A 23609-nucleotide genomic window follows, 5' to 3' on the forward strand; every position below is an offset into this window, starting at 1 on the left:
CCAGGTACACTCAACAGACTTATCCCCCTATAATTTTTGCACTCTCTTTTATCCCCTTTGCCTTTATACAAAGGAACTATGCATGCTCTCTGCCAATCCCTAGGTACCTTACCCTCTTCCATACATTTATTAAATAATTGCACCAACCACTCCAAAACTATATCCCCACCTGCTTTTAACATTTCTATCTTTATCCCATCAATCCCGGCTGCCTTACCCCCTTTCATTTTACCTACTGCCTCACGAACTTCCCCCACACTCACAACTGGCTCTTCCTCACTCCTACAAGATGTTATTCCTCCTTGCCCTATACACGAAATCACAGCTTCCCTATCTTCATCAACATTTAACAATTCCTCAAAATATTCCTTCCATCTTCCCAATACCTCTAACTCTCCATTTAATAACTCTCCTCTCCTATTTTTAACTGACAAATCCATTTGTTCTCTAGGCTTTCTTAACTTGTTAATCTCACTCCAAAACTTTTTCTTATTTTCAACAAAATTTGTTGATAACATCTCACCCACTCTCTCATTTGCTCTCTTTTTACATTGCTTCACCACTCTCTTAACTTCTCTCTTTTTCTCCATATACTCTTCCCTCCTTGCATCACTTCTACTTTGTAAAAACTTCTCATATGCTAACTTTTTCTCCCTTACTACTCTCTTTACATCATCATTCCACCAATCGCTCCTCTTCCCTCCTGCACCCACTTTCCTGTAACCACAAACTTCTGCTGAACACTCTAACACTACATTTTTAAACCTACCCCATACCTCTTCGACCCCATTGCCTATGCTCTCATTAGCCCATCTATCCTCCAATAGCTGTTTATATCTTACCCTAACTGCCTCCTCTTTTAGTTTATAAACCTTCACCTCTCTCTTCCCTGATGCTTCTATTCTCCTTGTATCCCATCTACCTTTTACTCTCAGTATAGCTACAACTAGAAAGTGATCTGATATATCTGTGGCCCCTCTATAAACATGTACATCCTGAAGTCTACTCAACAGTCTTTTATCTACCAATACATAATCCAACAAACTACTGTCATTTCGCCCTACATCATATCGTGTATACTTATTTATCCTCTTTTTCTTAAAATATGTATTACCTATAACTAAACCCCTTTCTATACAAAGTTCAATCAAAGGGCTCCCATTATCATTTACACCTGGCACCCCAAACTTACCTACCACACCCTCTCTAAAAGTTTCTCCTACTTTAGCATTCAAGTCCCCTACCACAATTACTCTCTCACTTGGTTCAAAGGCTCCTATACATTCACTTAACATCTCCCAAAATCTCTCTCTCTCCTCTGCATTCCTCTCTTCTCCAGGTGCATACACGCTTATTATGACCCACTTCTCGCATCCAACCTTTACTTTAATCCACATAATTCTTGAATTTACACATTCATATTCTCTTTTCTCCTTCCATAACTGATCATTTAACATTACTGCTACCCCTTCCTTTGCTCTAACTCTCTCAGATACTCCAGATTTAATCCCATTTATTTCCCCCCACTGAAACTCTCCTACCCCCTTCAGCTTTGTTTCGCTTAGGGCCAGGACATCCAACTTCTTTTCATTCATAACATCAGCAATCATCTGTTTCTTGTCATCCGCACTACATCCACGCACATTTAAGCAACCCAGTTTTATAAAGTTTTTCTTCTTCTCTTTTTTAGTAATTGTATACAGGAGAAGGGGTTACTAGCCCATTGCTCCCGGCATTTTAGTCGCCTCATACGACACGCATGGCTTACGGAGGAAAGATTCTTTTCCACTTCCCCATGGACAATAGAAGAAATAAAAAAGAACAAGAGCTATTTAGAAAAAAGAGAAAAAACCTAGATGTATGTATATATATATATGCATGTGCGTGTCTGTGAAGTGTGACCAAAGTGTAAGTAGGAGTAGCAAGATATCCCTGTTATCTTAGCGTGTTTATGAGACAGAAAAAGAAACCAGCAATCCTACCATTATTCATTCTACAGTATATATCAGGTTTCTATGTTATTTATATTGTTTATTATGTCATATTAAATTAATTTTAATAGATAAATAAGCCGTAGATGATAGCGAAATATTCAAGGAGTATTTTGTCCTTTCTCCAGATAAACTTACCGCCGACTCCGCCACATATGTAATGGCATATATTATTCATTCTATATATCAGGTTTCTATGTTATTTATATTGTTTATTATGCCTTATTAGATGAACTGTGATAGACAATTACGCTGTAGAGTTGATACTAGGGAAATTATTGAAGTATTTTATGGTGCCTGGAATTCCACTGGAACTAATTAATTCCATTTCATATAATTTCATTGAGGAAAATTGACTCTGCAAACAAGCAAATCCTGAAGCAAGCAAGGTCTTGGAGTGGATTAAACTAGTTAGTGGAGGTTCCACTGTAATTTTTTACATGAAATATACATTTCCCTACACAGAAAACAATGGTATATGCACAATAAACAGTACTGAAATGACACTTACCTTTATTGTGGACTTGTTGATGAGTGATGAGACAGGAGGGGAGAGGATGAAGGTGTTCTAGTGTTTGGAAAGGGAATCCCTTTCCATAAATACTTCAGGTACCAAGTCCTTTTCTGGGGTTACCTCCCTTCTTTGTTTTTTAATGCCACTATGACCAGCTTGAGAGTCACTGGACCACCCTCTACCACCCTCTACCACCATCACATCCACTACCACTCTCTACCACCATCACTGCCACTCTCAACCACCATCACAACCATTACCACCCTCTACCACCATCACAACCACTACCACCCTCCACCACCATCACAGCCACCCTCTACCACCACCACTTTCATTTATTTCTACAAACTTTTTCTTGAATTCTATCATGTTTCTCACATCCTTTACCAAAGGGCTGGCACTAGAAGCTTTCTTTGGGCCCATGGTGGCTTATTTAGCAGTTACAAGCACTAAAAACAATGGAATAATACAAAATATGTCACATGTATGTGCAGAATCGTCCTCACTGGCTGAACAAGGAGTATGGAGTGGCCGGGCCCGCTCAGGCCGTGCGGATACGTTCGGGACGAAAGCCATTAGCCAAGTTTTTTGGTGTTAGTTGAGCCAATATTTTGATGCCAAAGAGAGCTGTTAGCTGATTTTGGCATTAGCCAATGCAGCCTTTAGCCAAGGGTCCACTGTAGCATTATTTGAGGTACATAGTATCTTGGAGAAGATGACTACTGTTTTAGAGACCTTGGCTATGTGTTGGACGTGGTGTAGACCTAAGAATTTACCCTCGGTGTGTCTTGTAATGGGTGAACCCTTGATCATTATGTTTAGTTGAATATTTGAAGATTTCTTTCCAAGCATCATGTATTAAGTTTTGTCAGTATTAATGGAGAGTTTGTTGGTAATCATTCACATAGATATTTGTAGGAGCTTGTCATTAATAGTGTTCCTGAGTAGCTGGATTTGAATGGGAGATGACAAAAGTTGCATCACCTGTGAACAGAAAAGGTTCAGGATGAGATGAGATGCATTGGGAAGAACATTTATGTAAATAAGAAAAAGGAAATGGCCAAGAGCACTGCCTCAAGGCACTCCTACATTGACAGGTTAAGTTGATGATTTTATTCCATTGGTGGAGACATACTGATGTCTGTTGCTAAGATAAGACTTTATCTATGCTAGGGCATGGCCTCTGACCCCATAGTGTTCTAGTTTCAGGTGTAGGATGTTATGGTCCACTGCATCGAAAGCTTTCCACATGTCTATGAAGAGGCCCAGATGATAATCATTATTTTCAAGAGCTGCATAAAGCAGTTCAAGCATTTTCATAATTGTATCAGTTGTATTTTTTTTTTGGGGGGGGGACCTAAAACCAAACTGACAGGGGTTAAATACATTGTGAGACTCTAGGAAAAAGTAAACTTGCTTATGGATTATTTTTTTCGAAGATTCTGGATAGTAATGGCAAATTGGATATTGGCTGTAAGTAGTTATTTACCTCAGTTGGAACACTTCCTTTGAGGATTGGGGTAATCCTTGCTACCTTAAGCATTGTTGGGAAAGTTGCAGATTCTAATGATTTGTTAAACAAAGTTGCAATAGTGGGTGACATCACATGAGCTGCATTTTTGTACATTAGTGGTGGTAAATTAGTTAAGTTTCCTGTCCTGTTTTTCAGTGGATTTATTGTAAGTGTGACCTTGGAAGGATAAGTTGGAGCTAGATATAGTGAATTTGGAAAATTTCCAGTAAGGTAGTCACTCACCTGAGTATTTGAAGTTGGGATTTTGCTTGCTTATCTTGATCCTATAGTAGAGAAGAAATCATTTAGTATGTTGGCCGTTCCTGCAAGCTGGATGTGAGGTTCATCTGGTTTTGGTTGGTTTTTGAAAGCCAAAGATTTCATAATTTATTGATGATAAGTTATAATTATTTTTTATTTATTCTGTTCAAAATGTCTTGCACTAAAGTAAACTTATTTATGAATTTTTTATCTGTTTTTAGTGTCTAATGCTAAGTAAGCTAGTTTCTTATGATTTTAGATGTGTCTCAAGTTGTTTCAGTGTTCTAAACATAGGGATTTATTGTTTTTGTGAGTATGTGGCATTAACATTAGTATTGTAAAGTAAATATGCATCTTTGCCACAGTAGTGTTGCAGTTGAGATTTCACTGAAACAACTCTATAATGGTAATAGCTGTTTGTTTCAGCCACAATCATTTTCTTAGGTTTCTCATCAAAAACTTACTTGAAATAAGTTAAACTCGTTAGTAAGTTTATTATTTAATTGTTGTATACAGTATTTCCTTGCAGAACGACCAAGATAGTGATTGTACGAATGGTTCATTAGCCCTTAAACTGTCCAAACGTATATCTACATTCACTCGCGTAGCTCTCCGAACGTAGATCTACATTCAGAGCTCTGCGTGAGTGAATGTAGATCTACGTTTGGATAGTTTAAGGGTGAAATACAGTAGACCGTCATTTAACACGAGTTTATTTGGCATGACATGGATATAGCACAATTGAAAAATTGCAGCACAGTTTTATGTAACACATTGTAAAATTAATTTAGCGCGGTTCAGTTTGCGGAAAGGAAAAAAAAATTCCCTTTTCCTCAAGCGGCCGCCTTGTTGTGGATCAGCGGGGAAGACCTCTTGCCATCCCATGCCACCCCCCGATACCACCCAACCATCCCAGCATTCGCACTTCATGTGTGTCCAGTCTTTCTTTGCTGCAAGCTAGCTGTGTTTGTGAATTGTGTTTTGATCTTTTAATTACTATATCCTGTATCTACCAAGCAATCATGACACCCGGTAGCCATACCAGTGTTGCTAAAAGTGGCAAGAAAAGGTATAAGCATTTAAGTCTTAGAATTAACGAAGTAGTAAACATGAGTTTGTGTGACTGACTGACTCACTGAATGACTGACTGACTTACTGAATGACTGAATGACTGACTGACTGAATGACTGACTGGCTGAATGACTGACTTACTTACTGACTGACTTACTGAATGACTGACTGACTGACTGAATGACTTACTGAATGACTGACTGACTGACTTACTGAATGACTGACTGGCTGACTGACTTACTGAATGACTGACTGACTGCCTTACTGAATGACTGGCTTACTGAATGACTGACTGACTGACTGACTTACTTACTGAATAACTAACTGACTGGCTTACTGAATGACTGACTTCCTGACTTATTGAATGACTGACTTACTGACTTGACTGAATAACTTACTTGACTGAATAGCTTACTGACTTGACTGAATAACTTACTGAATGACGACTGACTGAATGACTTGATTGAATAACTTACTGATTTATCTTACTGACTTACTGAATGACTTGACTAACTGACTTGACTGAATAACTTACTGATTTGACTTGACTTCCTTGACTGACTGAATGACTTGATTTATTGACTTGACTGACTGAATGACTTGACGTACTGACTTGACTGACTGAATGACTTAAAGTTAGACACTCCAATACAACCATCAACTTCAGTACCAGAACCTCTACCATCCACCTCAGCCCAGTAGGACCACAACATAACTCTCCACTCTCTTCACAATCATCCACAAACACCAGCACCCACAATTTAAGGTAAAAAATACTATTATGTCTGTTACATTTGTAGTCTTAAGCAGTAAAAACAACATAATACATCACAACAATGAACTACAATTACATATTCACTTTTATTTTTGTAAGATGTGGAGGCCTAAAAATAGTTGTTTGGCTTTTTTGGGGCTCTCTGGATCGTAACCCTATTTTTCCTGTAAGTTCTTCACTTCATCTAACACGGTTTTACCTAACACAGCATTTTCAGGAATGTAACTACCATGTTAAATGACGGTCTACTGTAAAAATTATATTTAAGCGAATGTAGTTTTTTTCCTGAGATCCTAGAGATGGGTCCATTGTTTAGTAGAGGCATAGTAGTGTCTTACATATGCTTTATGAGTGTAACAACACAAAAAAAAAATACTAACAAAATATCCAGAGGAACATCACATTTGTTTTTTATGTTGTTGGGTTTAAATGTTGTGACAGCTCTTAGATCGACTATTTCTGGGATGAAGGGATGTGGTAGCTACTAGGTCGACCAATGGCGGCTCGTGTACAGGCACTGCGGAATTGCAGCACCCCCTATTTTCACTCGATATTATTGATAGCATTCAATATAATGAGTCTTTCTTTCTTTAATTCTTTCTCTGTACTTGTACATTATGTAATCCTTAAGCTTAATGTCATTAGCCATCCCCTAGTACGTGAAAAAATTACAAAAATCCTTGTATGGAACTGTGCTCTTCACATTTCCAACGACTCGGTGTTTGGCTGTTGTGCGCATGCTCACATGTCCGAGATAAGACACTGCACACTAGGTAGAGAGAGCACTGTCGCTGACGTAGTGCCGAACCTGTTGTGCAAGTTTAAGGTAGTGTTTCTTTTTGACTCAGTGACGTGTGTTATGCTGAAAAAACCATGTACCATATTCTTGCATGTGATAAAGTGTAGAATTAAATGATTATCATGCTTCCAGCTAAACGTATTTTATTTAATTCATAGTTTTTTTTTGGTTCTTTTATTTTACACAATATTATAACAATGGCTAAAAAAAATTCTGAAGCAGCACCTCCACTAATTTTAGCTACGAGCCACCACTGAAGTCAACTGTTGTTTGCTTGAAGGGTTGTGGTAGCTGCTAAGTCAGCTGTTCATGACTCACGAAATCGTAATGACATGATTGCAAACAAACCATACCATGGGTGGAGATAGAACCCGCGATCAGAGAGTCTCAAAACTCCAGACCGTCGCGTTAGCCACTGGACCAGCTAGCCACAATAAGATTCGTCCAACTAGGTATATTTCTACACCATAGGAAGGTTAGCATAGGCACCACTGTGACCTCAAATGCAAGTTTTTACAGACGAATCTCCAGCTAGCGTGGCCATGACGAACTCTAGCTCAAGTCCCCTCAAAGCCGTTAACATGACTCACGAAATCGTAATGACACGATTGCAAACAAACAATACCACAGGCAGGGATAGAACCCGTCATCAGGAAGTCTCAAAACTCCAGACCGTCGCGTTAGCCACTGGACCAGCTAGCCACAATATGATTCGTCCAACTAGGTATATTTCTACACGGCCACGCTAGCTGGAGATTCGTCTGTAAAAACTTGCATTTGTGGTCACAGTGGTGCCTATGCCAACCTTCCTATGGTGTAGAAATATACCTAGTTGGACGAATCTTATTGTGGCTAGCTGGTCCAGTGGCTAAAGTGACGGTCTGGAGTTTTGAGACACTCTGATTGCGGGTTCTTTCCCCTCCCATGGTATGATAAGTCAGCTGTTGCTGGGTTGAAGAGTTGTGGTATCTATTAGGTGGACTGTTGTTGGGTTGAAGGCAGTGGCGGCTCATAGCTAAAATTTGTAGAGGTGCTGCTGTGCTGCACACAGTTCCATACAAGGACTTTTGTAACTTTTTTATGTACTGGGGGATGGCTACTGTCATTAAGCTTGAGGATTATGTAATGTACAAGTATAAAGAAAGAATTAAAGAAAAAAAGACTCATTATACTGAATGATATCAATAATATCGAGTGAAAATAGGGGATGTTGCAGTTCCACAGTGCCTGTACACGAGCCGCCACTGGTTGAAGGGTTGTGGTGTCTACTAGGTCGACTGCTGCTGAGTTGAAGGGTTGTGGTGTCTGGTAGGTTGACTGTTGTTGGGTTGAAGGGTTATGGAATCTACTAGGTTGACTATTGTTGGGTTAAAGGGTTGTGGTGTCTACTAGGTTGGCTATTGTTGGGTTGAAGGGTTATGGTATCTACTAGGTCAACTATTATTAGGTTGAAGAGTTGTGTCTGCTAGGTCAACTGTTGTTGGGTTGAAGAGTTGCGAGTCTGGTAGAATTCTTGCAATATCATTTAAGCACTCCACCTCTTCCACCTCCCTCAAAATCATCCTCCTCTTCCCTCCTCCCTCCACCCTTTTCCCTCAATCCTCTTGTTAAATTGCTGCTGCTGCCACCACCCACCCACCACCACCCACCCACCCACCACCCACCCACCCACCCACCACCCACCCACCCACCACCCAAAAAACCCACCCACCCACCACCCACCACCACCCACCCACCACCACACCCACCCACCACCACACCCACCCACCACCACACCCACCCACCACCACACCCACCCACCACCACCACCACCCACCACCACCCACCACCACCACCACCACCCACCACCACCCACCCACCCACCCATCCACCACTGCCACCGCTGCCACCACCACCACCACCCACCCACCCACCCACCCACCCATCCACCACTGCCACCACCACCACCACCACCCACCCACCCACCCATCCACCACTGCCACCGCTGCCACCACCACCACCCACCCACCCACCATCACCCACCCACTATCACCCACCCACTCACCACTGCCAACTACCACCACTAACCACCACCACCACCACTCCCACCCACCTCTACCACCAACAACCCACCCACCTCTACCACCAACAACCCACCCACCACCTCCACCAACCAACCACCACCACCACCCACCACCACCACCACCCACCACCACCACCACCCACCACCACCACCCACCACCACCCACCACCACCCACCACCCACCACCACCCACCACCACCCACCACCACCCACCACCACCAACAACCACTGCCACCCACCACCACCACCACCCACTACCACCTGCCAACCACTACCACCCACCAACCACTACCACCCACCAACCACCACCACCCACCAAGTACTACCACTCACCAACCACCACCACCAACCAGCCACAACCAACCACCACCACCAACCAGCCACAACCAACCACCACCACCAACTACCACCACCACCAACTACCACCACCAGCAACCACCACCACCACCAACCAACACCACCACCAACCAGCACCACCAACACCAACCACCACCACCAACACCAACCACCACCACCAACCACCACTGCCAACTACCACCACCACCAACCACTGCCACCACCTCCACCACTCCCACCCACCTCCACCAACAACAACCCACCCACCACCTCCACCCACTCACCACATCCACCACCTCCACTACTCACCACATCTGACTACCAACTACCACCAACACCAACACCACCAACACCACCACCAACCAACACCACCACCAACCAACACCACCACCAACCAACACCACCACCAACCAACACCAACCAGCACCACCAACACCAACCACCACCAACACCAATCAGCACCACCATCACCAACCAGCACCACCAACACCAACCAGCACCACCAACACCAACCACCACCAACACCAATCAGCACCACCATCACCAACCAGCACCACCAACACCAACCAGCACCACCATCACCAACCATCTACCACTGCCAGCCACCAACCACCACCACCACCAACCCCCCACCAACCCCCCACCAACCCCCCACCAACCCCCACCAACCCCCCACCCCAACCCCCACCCCAACCCCCACCAACCCCCACCAACCCCCCACCCCAACCCCCACCCCAACCCCCAACCCCAACCAACCACCACCACCACTTCCACCAACCTCCACCAACAACAACCCACCACCACTACCACCAACCACCACCATCTCCACCCACCCACCCACCACATCCACCACCACTACCCACCACATCCACCAATTCCACCCACCCAACACATTCACCACCACCACCACCAACCACCACATCCACCACCACTGACACCCACCTCCACTGCCACCCACCTCCACCAACAACAACCCACCCACTAACCACATCCACCACCACTACTACTACTCACCACATCCACCACCTCCACCCACCCAACCACCACCCACCCATCACCACCACCCACCCATCACCACCACCACCACCCACCCACCCACCACATACACCAGTTCCACCCACCCAGCACATCCACCCCCACCCACCACCACATCCACCCCCACCCACCACCACATCCACCACCTCTACCACTCCCACCCACCTCCACCAACAACAACCCACCCACCCACTCACCACCACCACCACCACTACTCACCACATCCACCACCACCACTACTCACCACATCCACCACCACCACTACTCACCACATTCACCACTACCACCAACCTCCACCACCACCAACCTCCACCAACCCCCCACCAACCCCCCACCCCAACCCCCAACCAACCACCACCACCACTTCCACCACTCCCACCCACCTCCACCAACAACAACCCACCACCACTACCACCAACCACCACCATCTCCACCCACCCACCACATCCACCATCACTACCCACCACATCCACCATCACTACCCACCACATCCACCAATTCCACCCACCCAACACATCTGCCACCACCAACCACCACATCCACCACCACCAACCACCACATTCACCCCCACCATCACCAACCACCACATCCACCCCCACCATCACCAACCACCACATCCACCACCAACCACCACTGCCACCACCAACCACCACCACCACCAACCACCACCACCACCACCACCACCAACCACCACTGCCACCCCCACCAACCACCACTGTCACCCCCACCAACCACCACTGCCACCCCCACCAACCGCCACTGCCACCCCCACCCCCACCAACCGCCACTGCCACCCCCACCAACCGCCACTGGCACCCCCGCCAACCGGCACTGGCAACCCCACCAACCACCACTGCCACCCCCACCAACCACCACCAACCACCACATACCACCCACTACCTCCACTACCCACCACAAACACCACCACCTCCACTACCTCCACCCTCCACCACATCCACCTCCACCCACCAAATCCACACACCACCAGAGTGTAAGAAAACTGTCACTTCCTACTAATACCAGGGTGTAAGAAAACTCTCCGTCACTTCCCACTAGTGCCAGGGTGTAAGATAACATGCTGTCAGTTCCCACCAATACCAGGGTGTAAGAAAACTCCTAGTCATCACTTCCCACTAGTATTTTTATTATTAACACACTGGCCGATTCCCACCAAGGCAGGGTGGCCCGAAAAAGAAAAACTTTCACCATCATTCACTCCATCACTGTCTTGCCAGAAAGGTGCTTTACACTACAGTTTTTAAACTGCAACATTAACACCCCTCCTTCAGAGTGCAGGTACTGTACTTCCCATCTCCAGGACTCAAGTCCGGCCTGCCGGTTTCCCTGAATCCCTTCATAAATGTTACTTTGCTCACACTCCAACAGCACGTCATTTGTCTCCATTCACTCCTATCAAACACGCTCACACATGCCTGCTGGAAGTCCAAGCCCCTCGCACACAAAACCTCCTTTACCCCCTCCCTCCAACCTTTCCTAGGCCGACCCCTACCCCGCCTTCCTTCCACTACAGACTGATACACTCTTAAAGTCATTCTGTTTCGCTCCATTCTCTCTACATGTGAACCACCTCAACAACCCTTCCTCAGCCCTCTGGACAACAGTTTTGGTAATCCCGCACCTCCTCCTAACTTCCAAACTACGAATTCTCTGCATTATATTCACATTATATTCACACATTGCCCTCAGACATGACATCTCCACTGCCTCCAGCCTTCTCCTCGCTGCAACATTCATCACCCATGCTTCACACCCATATAAGAGCGTTGGTAAAACTATACTCTCATACATTCCCCTCTTTGCCTCCAAGGACAAAGTTCTTTGTCTCCACAGACTCCTAAGTGCATCGCTCACCCTTTTCCCCTCATCTATTCTATGATTCACCTCATCTTTCATAGACCCATCCGCTGACATGTCCACTCCCAAATATCTGAATACATTCACCTCCTCCATACTCTCTCCCTCCAATCTGATATCCAATCTTTCATCACCTAATCTTTTGGTTATCCTCATAACCTTACTCTTTCCTGTATTCACTTTTAATTTTCTTCTTTTGCATATCCTACCAAATTCATCCACCAACCTCTGCAACTTCTCTTCAGAATCTCCCAAGAGCATAGTGTCATCAGCAAAGAGCAACTGTGACAACTCCCACTTTATGTGTGATTCTTTATCTTTTAACTCCACGCCTCTTGCCAAGACCCCTCGCATTTACTTCTCTTACAACTCCATCTATAAATATATTAAATAACCACAGTGACATCACCCATCCTTGTCTAAGGCCTACTTTTACTGGGAAATAATCTCCCTCTTTCCTACATACTCTAACTTGAGCCTCACTATCCTCGTAAAAACTCTTCACTGCTTTCAGTAACCTACCTCCTGTTAGGTAAGACACATATGTAACAGTTGGGTATCTTTATTATGAAACGTTTCGCCTACACAGTAGGCTTCTTCAGTCAAGTACAGAAAAGTTGATAGAAGCAGAAGATACTTGAAGACGATGTAATCAGTCGATCACCCTTAAAGTTTTGAGGTGGTCAGTCCCTCAGTCTGGAGAAGAGCATTGTTCCATAGTATGAAACAATATGGAGATGAAGTGACAGGATGGGGCTTTTTATAGCGCCAAGAGGTGAGACGTAGGCCACTAGGAGAGGTAAAAACTCAGATGTTGAGAGGTCAGGTCCCTCTCAAATCCAGCCGCTCTCACTAGTGGAAGTTGTCGAAGTTGATTGCAGGTCTGTACCAAGATACCCTTGTGTTGCAGTGTCTGACAGATTGTTCAATCTGTCAGACACTGCAACACAAGGGTATCTTGGTACAGACCTGCAATCAACTTCGACAACTTCCACTAGTGAGAGCGGCTGGATTTGAGAGGGACCTGACCTCTCAACATCTGAGTTTTTACCTCTCCTAGTGGCCTACGTCTCACCTCTTGGCGCTATAAAAAGCCCCATCGTGTCACTTCATCTCCATATTGTTTCATACTATGGAACAATGCTCTTCTCCAGACTGAGGGACTGACCACCTCAAAACTTTAAGGGTGATGGACTGATTACATCGTCTTCAAGTATCTTCTGCTTCTATCAACTTTTCTGTACTTGACTGAAGAAGCCTACTGTGTAGGCGAAACGTTTCATAATAAAGATACCCAACTGTTACATATGTGTCTTACCTAACAACCTGTCGGTATTTTATACCATTTTAATGTTCAACCTTCCTCCTACACCATACACCTGCAACATCTGCCACATTGCCCCCCTATCCACCCTGTCATACGCCTTTTCCAAATCCATAAATGCCACAAAAACCTCTTTAGCCCTATCTAAATGCTGTTCACTTATATGTTTCACTGTAAACACCTGGTCCACACACCCCCTACCTTTCCTAAAGCCTCCTTGTTCATCTGCTATCCTATTCTCCATCTTACTCTTAATTCTTTCAATAATAACTCTGCCATACACTTTACCAGGTATACTCAACAGACTTATCCCCCTATAATTTTTGCACTCTCTTTTGTCCCCTTTGCCTTTATACAAAGGAACTATGAATGCTCTTTGCCAGTCCCTAGGTACCTTACCCTCTTCCATACATTTATTAAATAATTGCACCAACTACTCCAAAACTATACCCCCACCTGCTTTTAACATTTCTATCTTTATCCCATCAATCCCAGCTGCCTTACCCCCTTTCATTTTACATACTGCCTCACGAACTTCCCCCACACTCACAACTGGCTCTTCCTCACTCCTACAAGATGTTATTCCTTCTTGCCCTATACACGAAATCACAGCTTCCCTATCTTCATCAACATTTAACAATTCCTCAAAATATTCCCTCCATCTTCCCAATACCTCTAACTCTCCATTTAATAACTCTCCTCTCCTATTTTTAACTGACAAATCCATTTGTTCTCTAGGCTTCCGTAACTTGTTAATCTCACTCCAAAACTTTTTCTTATTTTCAACAAAATTTGTTGATAACATCTCACCCACTCTCTCATTTGCTCTCTTTTTGCATTGCTTCACTACTCTTCTTAACCTCTCTCTTTTTCTCCATATACTCTTCCCTCCTTGCATCACTTTGTAAAACCTTATATGCTAACTTTTTCTCCCTTACTACTCTCTTTACATCATCATTCAACCAGTCGCTCCTCTTCCCTCCCGCACCCACTTTCCTGTAACCACAAACTTCTGCTGAACACACTAACACTACATTTTTAAACCTACCCCATACCTCTTCGACCCCATTGCCTATGCTCTCATTAGCCCATCTATCCTCCAATAGCTGTTTATATCTTACCCTAACTGCCTCCTCTTTTAGTTTATAAACCTTCACCTCTCTCTTCCCTGATGCTTCTATTCTCCTTGTATCCCATCTACCTTTTACTCTCAGTGTAGCTACAACTAGAAAGTGATCTGATATATCTGTGGCCCCTCTATAGACATGTACATCCTGAAGTCTACTCAACAGTCTTTTGTCTACTAATACATAATCCAACAAACTACTGTCATTTCGCCCTACATCATATCTTGTATACTTATTTATCCTCTTTTTCTTAAAATATGTATTACCTATAACTAACTTCCCACTAGTACCAGGGTGTAAAAAAACTAGCTGTCACTTCCCACTAGTACCAGGGTGTAAGAAAACTAGCCATCACTTCGCACTAATACCAGGGTGTAAGAAAACTAGCCATCAATTGATACTAATACCAGGGTGTAAGAAAACTAGCTGTCACTTCCCATTAGTACCAGGGTGTAAGAAAACTAGCTGTCACTTCCCACTAGTACCAGGGTGTAAGAAAACCAGCCATCACTTCCCACTAGTACCAGGGTGTAAGAAAACCAGCCATCACTTCCCACTAGTACCAGGGTGTAAGAAAACCTGCTATCACTTCCCACTAGTACCAGGGTGTAAGATAACTCATAGTTGTCACTTCCCACTGTACCAGGTTGTACAAAAACTAGCTGCCACCAAATTGTCATGTGGGGGTTCGATAATGTGGATTGGGTAATAACACTCACGTTGGATGTTCTAGTATATTGGATGGAATATAGGGGGAGCACCAAGCTTTGACCTACCGCCTCTCTAACACCTCTACTTGAACTGGCTCACTGAGTGCCTCGGAGGGTAGCGGCATTCGAAACATGCTAGGTCAGCTGAACAGTGAATAACAAGTGAGTCACACAGATGGTTGGTAGTGAGTCATACTACTGGTAACTGGTACTACTGAGACTAGTACCAGGGTACTAGCTGTCACTTCCCACTAGTACCAGGGTGTAAGAAAACTAGCCATCACTTCCCACTAGTGCCAGGGTGTAAGAAAACGTCTAGCCATCACTTCCCACTAATACCAGGGTGTAAGAAAACTAGCCATCACTTCCCACTAATACCAGGGTGTAAGAAAACTTCTAGCCATCACTTCCCACTAGTACCAGGGTGTAAGAAAACTAGCCATCACTTCCCACTAGTACCAGGGTGTAAGAAAACCAGCCATCACTTCCCACTAGTACCAGGGTGTAAGAAAAATAGCCTTTACTTCCCACTAATACCAGGGTGTAAGAAAACTCATAGCCATCACTTCCCACTATTACCAGGGTGTAAGAAAACTAGCCGTCACTTCCCACTAGTACCAAGTTGTAAGAAAACTAGCCGTCACTTCCCACTAGTACCAGGGTGTAAGAAAACCAGCCATCACTTCCCACTAGTACCATGGTGTAAGAAAGTCAGCCATCACTTCCCACTAGTACCAGGGTGTAAGATAACTCTTAGCCGTCATTTCCCACTAGTACCAGGGTGTAAGAAAACTAGCCATCACTTCCCACTAGTACCAGGGTGTAAGAAAACTAGTCATCACTTCCCACTAATAACAGGGTGTAAGAAAACTAGCTGTCACTTTCCATTAGTACCAGGGTGTAAGAAAACTTTTAACCATCACTTCCCACTATAACCAGGGTGTAAGAAAACTAGGCATCACTTCCCACTAGTACCAGGTTGTAAGAAAACTAGCCTTCACCTCAAACTAGTACCAAGATGTATGAAAATTCCTAGCCATCACTTCCCACTAGTACCAGGGTGTAAGAAAACTAACCATCACTTCCCACTAGTACCAGGGTGTAAGAAAACTCCTTGCAGTCACTTCCCACTAGTACCAGGGTATAAGAAAACTCCTAGCCTTCACTTCTTGCCTTTATTGTATAATTAAAATCTATAAGTATGCTTGTTTTATTTTTCTACTGGTATATGCAGATTGTATCAGAGCAAGATATTTTTTTAGATGTTTGTTGAATCTTGAGTGAAACTTTGAAAATAATGACTTTATCTCTATTATCTGTGTTTATACCACTAGTTATCTTGCTGCCCTGGTCACCTATATTACAGTACTGTGTAACACTCTTATACCCATTAGTTGTCTTGCTGCCCTGGTCTCCTATATTACAGTACTGTGTAACACACTTATACTCACTGGTCATCTTGCTGCCCTGGTGACCTGTATTACAGTGCCATGTAACACTCTTATACTCACTGGTCATCTTGCTGGCCTGGCCACCTGTATTACAGTGCCATGTAACACACTTATACCCACTGGTCATCTTGCTGGCCTGGTCACCTGTATTACAGTGCCATGTAACACACTTATACCCACTGGTCATCTTGCTGGCCTGGTCACCTGTATTACAGTGCCATGTAACACACTTATACTCACTGGTCATCTTGCTGGCCTGGTCACCTGTATTACAGTGCCATGTAACACACTTATACCCACTGGTCATCTTGCTGGCCTGGTCACCTGTATTACAGTGCCATGTAACACACTTATACCCACTGGTCATCTTGCTGGCCTGGCCACCTGTATTACAGTGCCATGTAACACACTTATACCCACTGGTCATCTTGCTGGCCTGGTCACCTGTATTACAGTGCCATGTAACACACTTATACCCACTGGTCATCTTGCTGGCCTGGTCACCTGTATTACAGTGCCATGTAACACTCTTATATCCACTGGTCATCTTGCTGGCCTGGTCACCTGTATTACAGTGCCATGTAACACACTTATACCCACTGGTCATCTTGCTGGCCTGGTCACCTGTATTACAGTGCCATGTAACACACTTATACCCACTGGTCATCTTGCTGGCCTGGTCACCTGTATTACAGTGCCATGTAACACTCTTATACCCACTGGTCATCTTGCTGGCCTGGTCACCTGTATTACAGTGCCATGTAACACACTTATACCCACTGGTCATCTTGCTGGCCTGGTCACCTGTATTACAGTGCCATGTAACACACTTATACCCACTGGTCATCTTGCTGGCCTGGTCACCTGTATTACAGTGCCATGTAACACTCTTATACCCACTGGTCATCTTGCTGTCCTGGTCACCATGTAACACACTCTTAAGCTTGCTCACATTCTCTAGCAGTTCATTCTTTTTTGTATTATCACATTTTTTTTTAGCACGAATGTAGCTGTATAGCAAATATCATTATGGAATATTAACTAGTATATTGTTTATATTGTGATGTATAATATATTGTTATCCAATAGCTATTACAGTAGTTATATTTTTCCATTATATACAGTTTAAGAAAAATTTGGCAGTAATGATGTTATCCTTATGACAGGTGACAACACAAGCAAGCAAAAAAGAACACGGACGTGGAAACGTGATAAAAGAGATGAAGACGGAAGTGTAACTTCTAGATTACACCAAGATTATAGTGATGATGCAGTGATGGTATAACTCAAGTGTCATCTATGTCCACACTATGTATTATTGGAGTTGTGCTGAACATTAACATTTATAATTAAGCCAGATTTAATGTGAAGGCCTGAAAAGTTAAAGATGAAAAATCTACCATACATTTGTTTGCTTTTTTATTTTAAAAATTATTCCTAAAATTTGCTATAGAAAGAATACATTCAGAGAATATTAAATATATTTTTCTAGACATGAGAAAGAGAAATATATTAGTATGGATGAAACTCATGTGCTCTGAACTCTTTTATTTAGGAAGTAAATTTGTTACATTGATCTTAGTTGTGTTTGTTACATTTCTTTAATTAAGGTGAACTATTCTTGTCAAAGAGATGTGGTTTTTATCTTTGTATATTAAGCTGAAATTGCATGTGTAAATTGTCTGTTTCATTTTGTGATCACCTGCTGACCAAGCATTGTAAATATTCTATTTTTAAGCTTTTGTTCTAGATGCATATTTTGTTCTCTTGTTTACAAATTAAGTCATCACAAACATATTTCAGGGGACCATAATCATTGTATAAAAGTATTTAAGATTACTTCATGATACATCCAGATCACAACTAGGGTAAAATTGCCTCACCGAAAAAAGTGAACTCGAAATTGACAACAGCTGTATCTGCGGAGGCTCGGACTGATGGTCAATTTCACATTAACCATGGTGGTTTTACTCATGTTTAACTTATTTTTACTATGCTTTTATGTCTCTTATGACTTTAAATGATCTTCCAGGTCATTATGTTCTAATGTTGTATTTTCCTCCTTGTTTTTTATGCCATTTCTTGCCAATACTTAACACTTTAGTTGTTGCTCTTAATTTCAATCTGGTATCCTCATTCAGTTAAATGTTCTTATATCCTTGCACAAAATTATTATTATTATTGGCAGGTATTAAATTTTTAGTTTTATAATATTCATTTCTATCCAGATTGGTACTTTCCTAATTCATGTAAATTCTTGTGTAGAATAAATGCCAAAGGTTAGTGTGTGTGTGCATCCCTTTGATAAATTCATATTGATTTCCTGCATGTGCATTTCTCCCACTCAATATTTTGCTTTCTTATTTGTATAATGTCAGAATGCAAGCATAAATATATTTTTAATTGTTCTTGTTATAGAATTAAAGTGCTACTGGGATTTAAGCTATCAGTGTGGCTGGTTGGGTTTAGGATGCGTCCTGTCCGAGTCTCATCAGTGTTTTAGGTATCGTCTCCAGTCATAATGGTCACAACAAAGTACCATAATCTGTTAAAAGCTTATTTTGATAAAAACATTAAATTTGGTCTTTGTGCTCCATGATGTTTCCAAATACAGTGCATTGTCAGTACTGGAATATTATTATTGATTTCTGTTACGAAACAGAATGAGCTTAAGAAAATACGAGATATTTTTGTGCTTGGGGTTCATATGATGAATTTGATTTTAGTACGCAGTACTGCATTTGCCTAGCTGAGTATGTGGACATGAAGCTATAGCCCCTGGTTCTGCCTCTTAACTTTTGATCAGTTGACATGATTTTATCATGTTTACTTTTGAATTTGCTCATGGAACAAGCCCTGTTTGTTTCAAGTCTTTATTTTCCATTTGATGTAAAAAGTCTTTGTAAAGTCTGAGTGGCTTACTTAAGTGTATACTTTCCGTCTGTCTTCCCTTTTTCCTAGCAGTTCCATTTCAAATAACCTATCTTTGTCTATGGTCTAAAGTATTTCATGTAATGTAGTCATGTCTCCTGTTCACCTGTCTTCCAGAGATGTGATGTTTTTGTATAGGCTTTCCTTATAGCTCTTGCTTCTCAGTTTCTCTGGAGTCTTTAATTACTTGAGATTGTGGGGGTTGAACTCCAGTTTTTGGACCTGCCACTTAACTTTTAGTGAGCTGGTTGGATTTACCTTTTTCATATTTACTTTTGAAGCCATTTTTTTGGAATCAACTTTATTACATGATGGTCAAGCTAGACAAGCCAGCATACCAGATTAGGGTCATCTTTCACCTCACCAGGTGGCAAGCATGAAATTGTGTGCGAGACTAATCTCAATCTTGTTTAAGCCCAAGTACACTTGAATCAGGCAGAAAACTTCCTAGTGCCCTAAGAAAATATTTATGCATTTGTTTATGATTAGATAGTTCATCAATATAAAAACCTACTTGATGTCATGTCTAATCCGATGCTACTTCTAGGTGGCAGATTCTTCAGTAAGCTTTCTCATAATTGGAGTCAGGTATTTGAATATGCACATGTCAGTACTGAGATTTCCATCAGGTAGTCTGCTATGCTTCTTGAATTTGGTGTTTCATATAGGAGGTAATTTTTTTTTACCTGTTTATGTTGACCCAGAGATTAACAATAATGTCAGAATGTGGTTTTGAAGAACTGGTCCAGGGATATTCAACTAAAATTTAATATACCTTCCTTCTTTGACTACATAATTTTGTGTTTATTCAAGGCATGTACTCAAATTGATTCTCATGATTTTTCTTATCGCATTTAGGCCTTTGAAATACTATGCCAGATTTGGTCACAGCAAAATCAAATGGATTTTTTTCAAACTGGCCATCTCCTAGCAAGGTAGGGGTAAATGGAACAGCTTCAGGTCACTTAGAGAAGAAAATCATCCTCAAAATACTTTACCATATTCTTAATTTCCTTATAAATGCTTAAGAAAATATCTTGTAAGGTGCCAGGAGGGAAGCTATAAATTGCCCAGAAATATCTTCTTAAATCAGAATAAAGTTAAAAAAAATAGAAAAAACACTTAAGGTACTATTGATGTACAGTAAAGTATTTAACAGGTAGTTATATTGCAATGAATATTGAAAATAGAGGAGTTAACAGAACAATTTACTCAGTAGATTTTGTTCATTATTTTAAAAGTCATTTATATCAATGAATTACAGTGGACCCCCGGTATTTGATATTAATCCATTCCTGAGAGCTCATCGAACACCGAAAATATCGAAAAGCAAATCAATTTTCCCCATGAGAAATAATGGAAATCAAATTAATCCGTGCAAGACACCCAAAAGTATGGAAAAAAAAATTTTACCACATGAAATATTAAGTTTAATGCAATAGAATAATTACAATAACAACAATAACAATAGAATAATAATAGAATAATTGACACTTACCTTTAATGAAGATCTGGTGATGATTGATGGGATGGGAGGAGGGGAGAGTGTCGAAGTTGTTACTGTTTAGAAGGGGAATCCCCTTCCATTAGGACTTGAGGTAGCAAGTCCTTTTCCGGGGTTACTTCCCCTCTTCTTTTAATGCCACTAGGACCAGCTTGAGAGTCACTGGACCTCTGTCGCACAACAAATCTGTCCATAGAGCTCTGTACCTCTCATTCCTTTAAGATTTGTCTAAAATGGGCCATAACATTGTCATTGTAATAGTCACCAGCACGGCTTGCAATAGCTGTGTTAGGGTGATTTTCATCCATAAAGGTTTGCAGTTCAACCCACTTTGCACACATTTCCTTAATTTTTGAAGTAGGCACAAAGGATTCCACAACTGGCATAGGCTTCTCAGGGTTAGCTCCAAACCCTTCAAAATCTTTCTTAATTTCCATACTAATTCTCACCCTTTTTACCACAGGGTTGGCACTAGAAGCTTTCTTGGGGCCCATGGTGACTTACTTTGCAGAAACAAGCACCAAAAACAGTGATAATATGGAATGTACCGTATGTATCCTTAGATGTGCGAACACTGCCTGGCTTGTAAACACTGGCACACAAGGGGTAGTTCAGGCCACATGTGGGCACGTCTCGTACGAATCGCATCGAATACCGGATTTTCGATCGGATATCGAGGCGAAATTTTTGCGTTAAAATGCATCAAATACCAGATTTATCGGATACCAATGCCATCGAATACCGGGGATCCACTGTACTGTACTCTGCTACACCTCTAAGTTTTATGTCTCTTGAATGCTTGTGTGTATAGCTTTCATCTGTAACTATACAGGCAGTGCTTTATGACCCTTGTGGGTTTAGTGCTTGGTTTTGATTGTAATAACCAAACAGTATATTTTTTTTTATAACTTGAGGGGTTTACATCATACCTCTTGGTAATTAATCATCTGTAATTAAAGGAGCTGAGCCATGGTTGTAGTGATCACCTTCATCAATTTTTTTTATTACATTCATGGAAGAGTGCTAAACCTGTAGGGATCATATAAAACCAGAGAAATGGAAGGCAACTATATTCAATCCAAGGAAAAGTAAAGTAGTTCTATTTTTTGGGGGCAGCACTAAATGACCCTTTTGGGTTTAGTGCTTAATTTGATTATATTATTATCCATGTCTTTCATTAAGACCCCTGAGTTTGTGGAGGTTAAGCTACTGCTCCTGGTTATGCCTCTTTGATCAGTTAACATGTTTACTTTTGTTTGTATACTACATTTATGTAGTCTTCTGGTCTGCTCTATGATTTTTAGCTCTCTCTGATACTTCTATGATTTTATTACAGTTCTACCTCTGGTCTATTTCCACTTATACTCCCTTATTTCCATTACATGAACACTTATCAGCATAACATTCCATCAGCCATTTATTGCTACTTGTTTGATGTAGTCAAATATTCCAGCAGGGATTCTAGGTCATGTATATTTTTTTACTTTACAAAATGTTTGTCTTCATCTGAAAGCATATTAATGCAGATATCCCTTCTAGTAAATAGTAATGTAAATGAAAAGCAATACTGAGATCACTTTTGGAACTGCACCGTGAATATACCGTTCCTCTTATCACTAGAGTCAATTACCTTATCTATCCATTGTAATAATTTAACTGTTTTACAGTTATCAAATATGTCTATTGTTGGGAATATTCTCAGAAGGGTTATTTTGAAATCCAAATAAATGTGGTCACCATAGACATCTTACATAATGTCCAACACTGTTATATAATGTAACAAGTTGGTACAAGATATTTTTACTGTCCATATTATTTTTTCAAATTTTCACTAATAACTCTTTTATGTTTGTGTGTTTACTAGAGCACAGATCACTGAGAGGTGTGTGTGATATATGAAGACTCCCATCAACCCTCTTTTTCTGTACAGTAGTGCAATATTAGCCACTTCCATATATCTGCTAATTTACCATATTAAAGAGAAACCCTAAATATAGGAGACTTTTGAATTTGAGGCTTGAGCATCCATAGGTTTGTGTGTGTTAGGAGTGAATGGAGACAAGTGGTTTTAATGGACATGCTCTTGGAGTGTGAGCAAGCCAACTCTGATTGAATGATGGTAAATGTGCTTTCTTCTCTGGGTCATTCTGCTTTGGAGGGAGATGGCCATTGAGGTGAGTGAATGGAGACAAGTGGTTTTAATGGACATGCTCTTGGATTATTATAATCAAGGGGGAAGCGCTAAACCTGGAGGATTATACAGCGCCTGGGGGGGGATGTGGAAGGCATTCAGGCTTAATTTGGGGAACTGGAGCACAGATCCAATTCCC

The 23609-nt window shown here is 42.0% G+C and overlaps 1 protein-coding gene across 4 annotated transcripts in view; it reads left to right on the plus strand.

Moving 5' to 3' along the window:
• The window catches only part of LOC128686671 (unconventional myosin-IXb), an 857686-nt gene extending 838559 nt beyond the window's left edge, over positions 1-19127 (plus strand). For all 4 annotated transcript variants that reach the window (XR_011391908.1, XM_070084324.1, XM_070084325.1 and 1 more), the window contains one exon: positions 18011-19127. Coding sequence is in view for 3 of the 4 variants with exons in the window: in XM_070084324.1 (XP_069940425.1) it covers positions 18011-18129 (119 nt within the window). In the remaining variant the exon portion in view is untranslated. The remainder of the gene's footprint in view (positions 1-18010) is intronic.
• Positions 19128-23609: the final 4482 nt, after the last annotated feature.

The sequence above is a fragment of the Cherax quadricarinatus genome, chromosome 12, assembly GCF_038502225.1.
Source record: "Cherax quadricarinatus isolate ZL_2023a chromosome 12, ASM3850222v1, whole genome shotgun sequence".
Classification (NCBI taxonomy): domain Eukaryota; kingdom Metazoa; phylum Arthropoda; class Malacostraca; order Decapoda; family Parastacidae; genus Cherax; species Cherax quadricarinatus.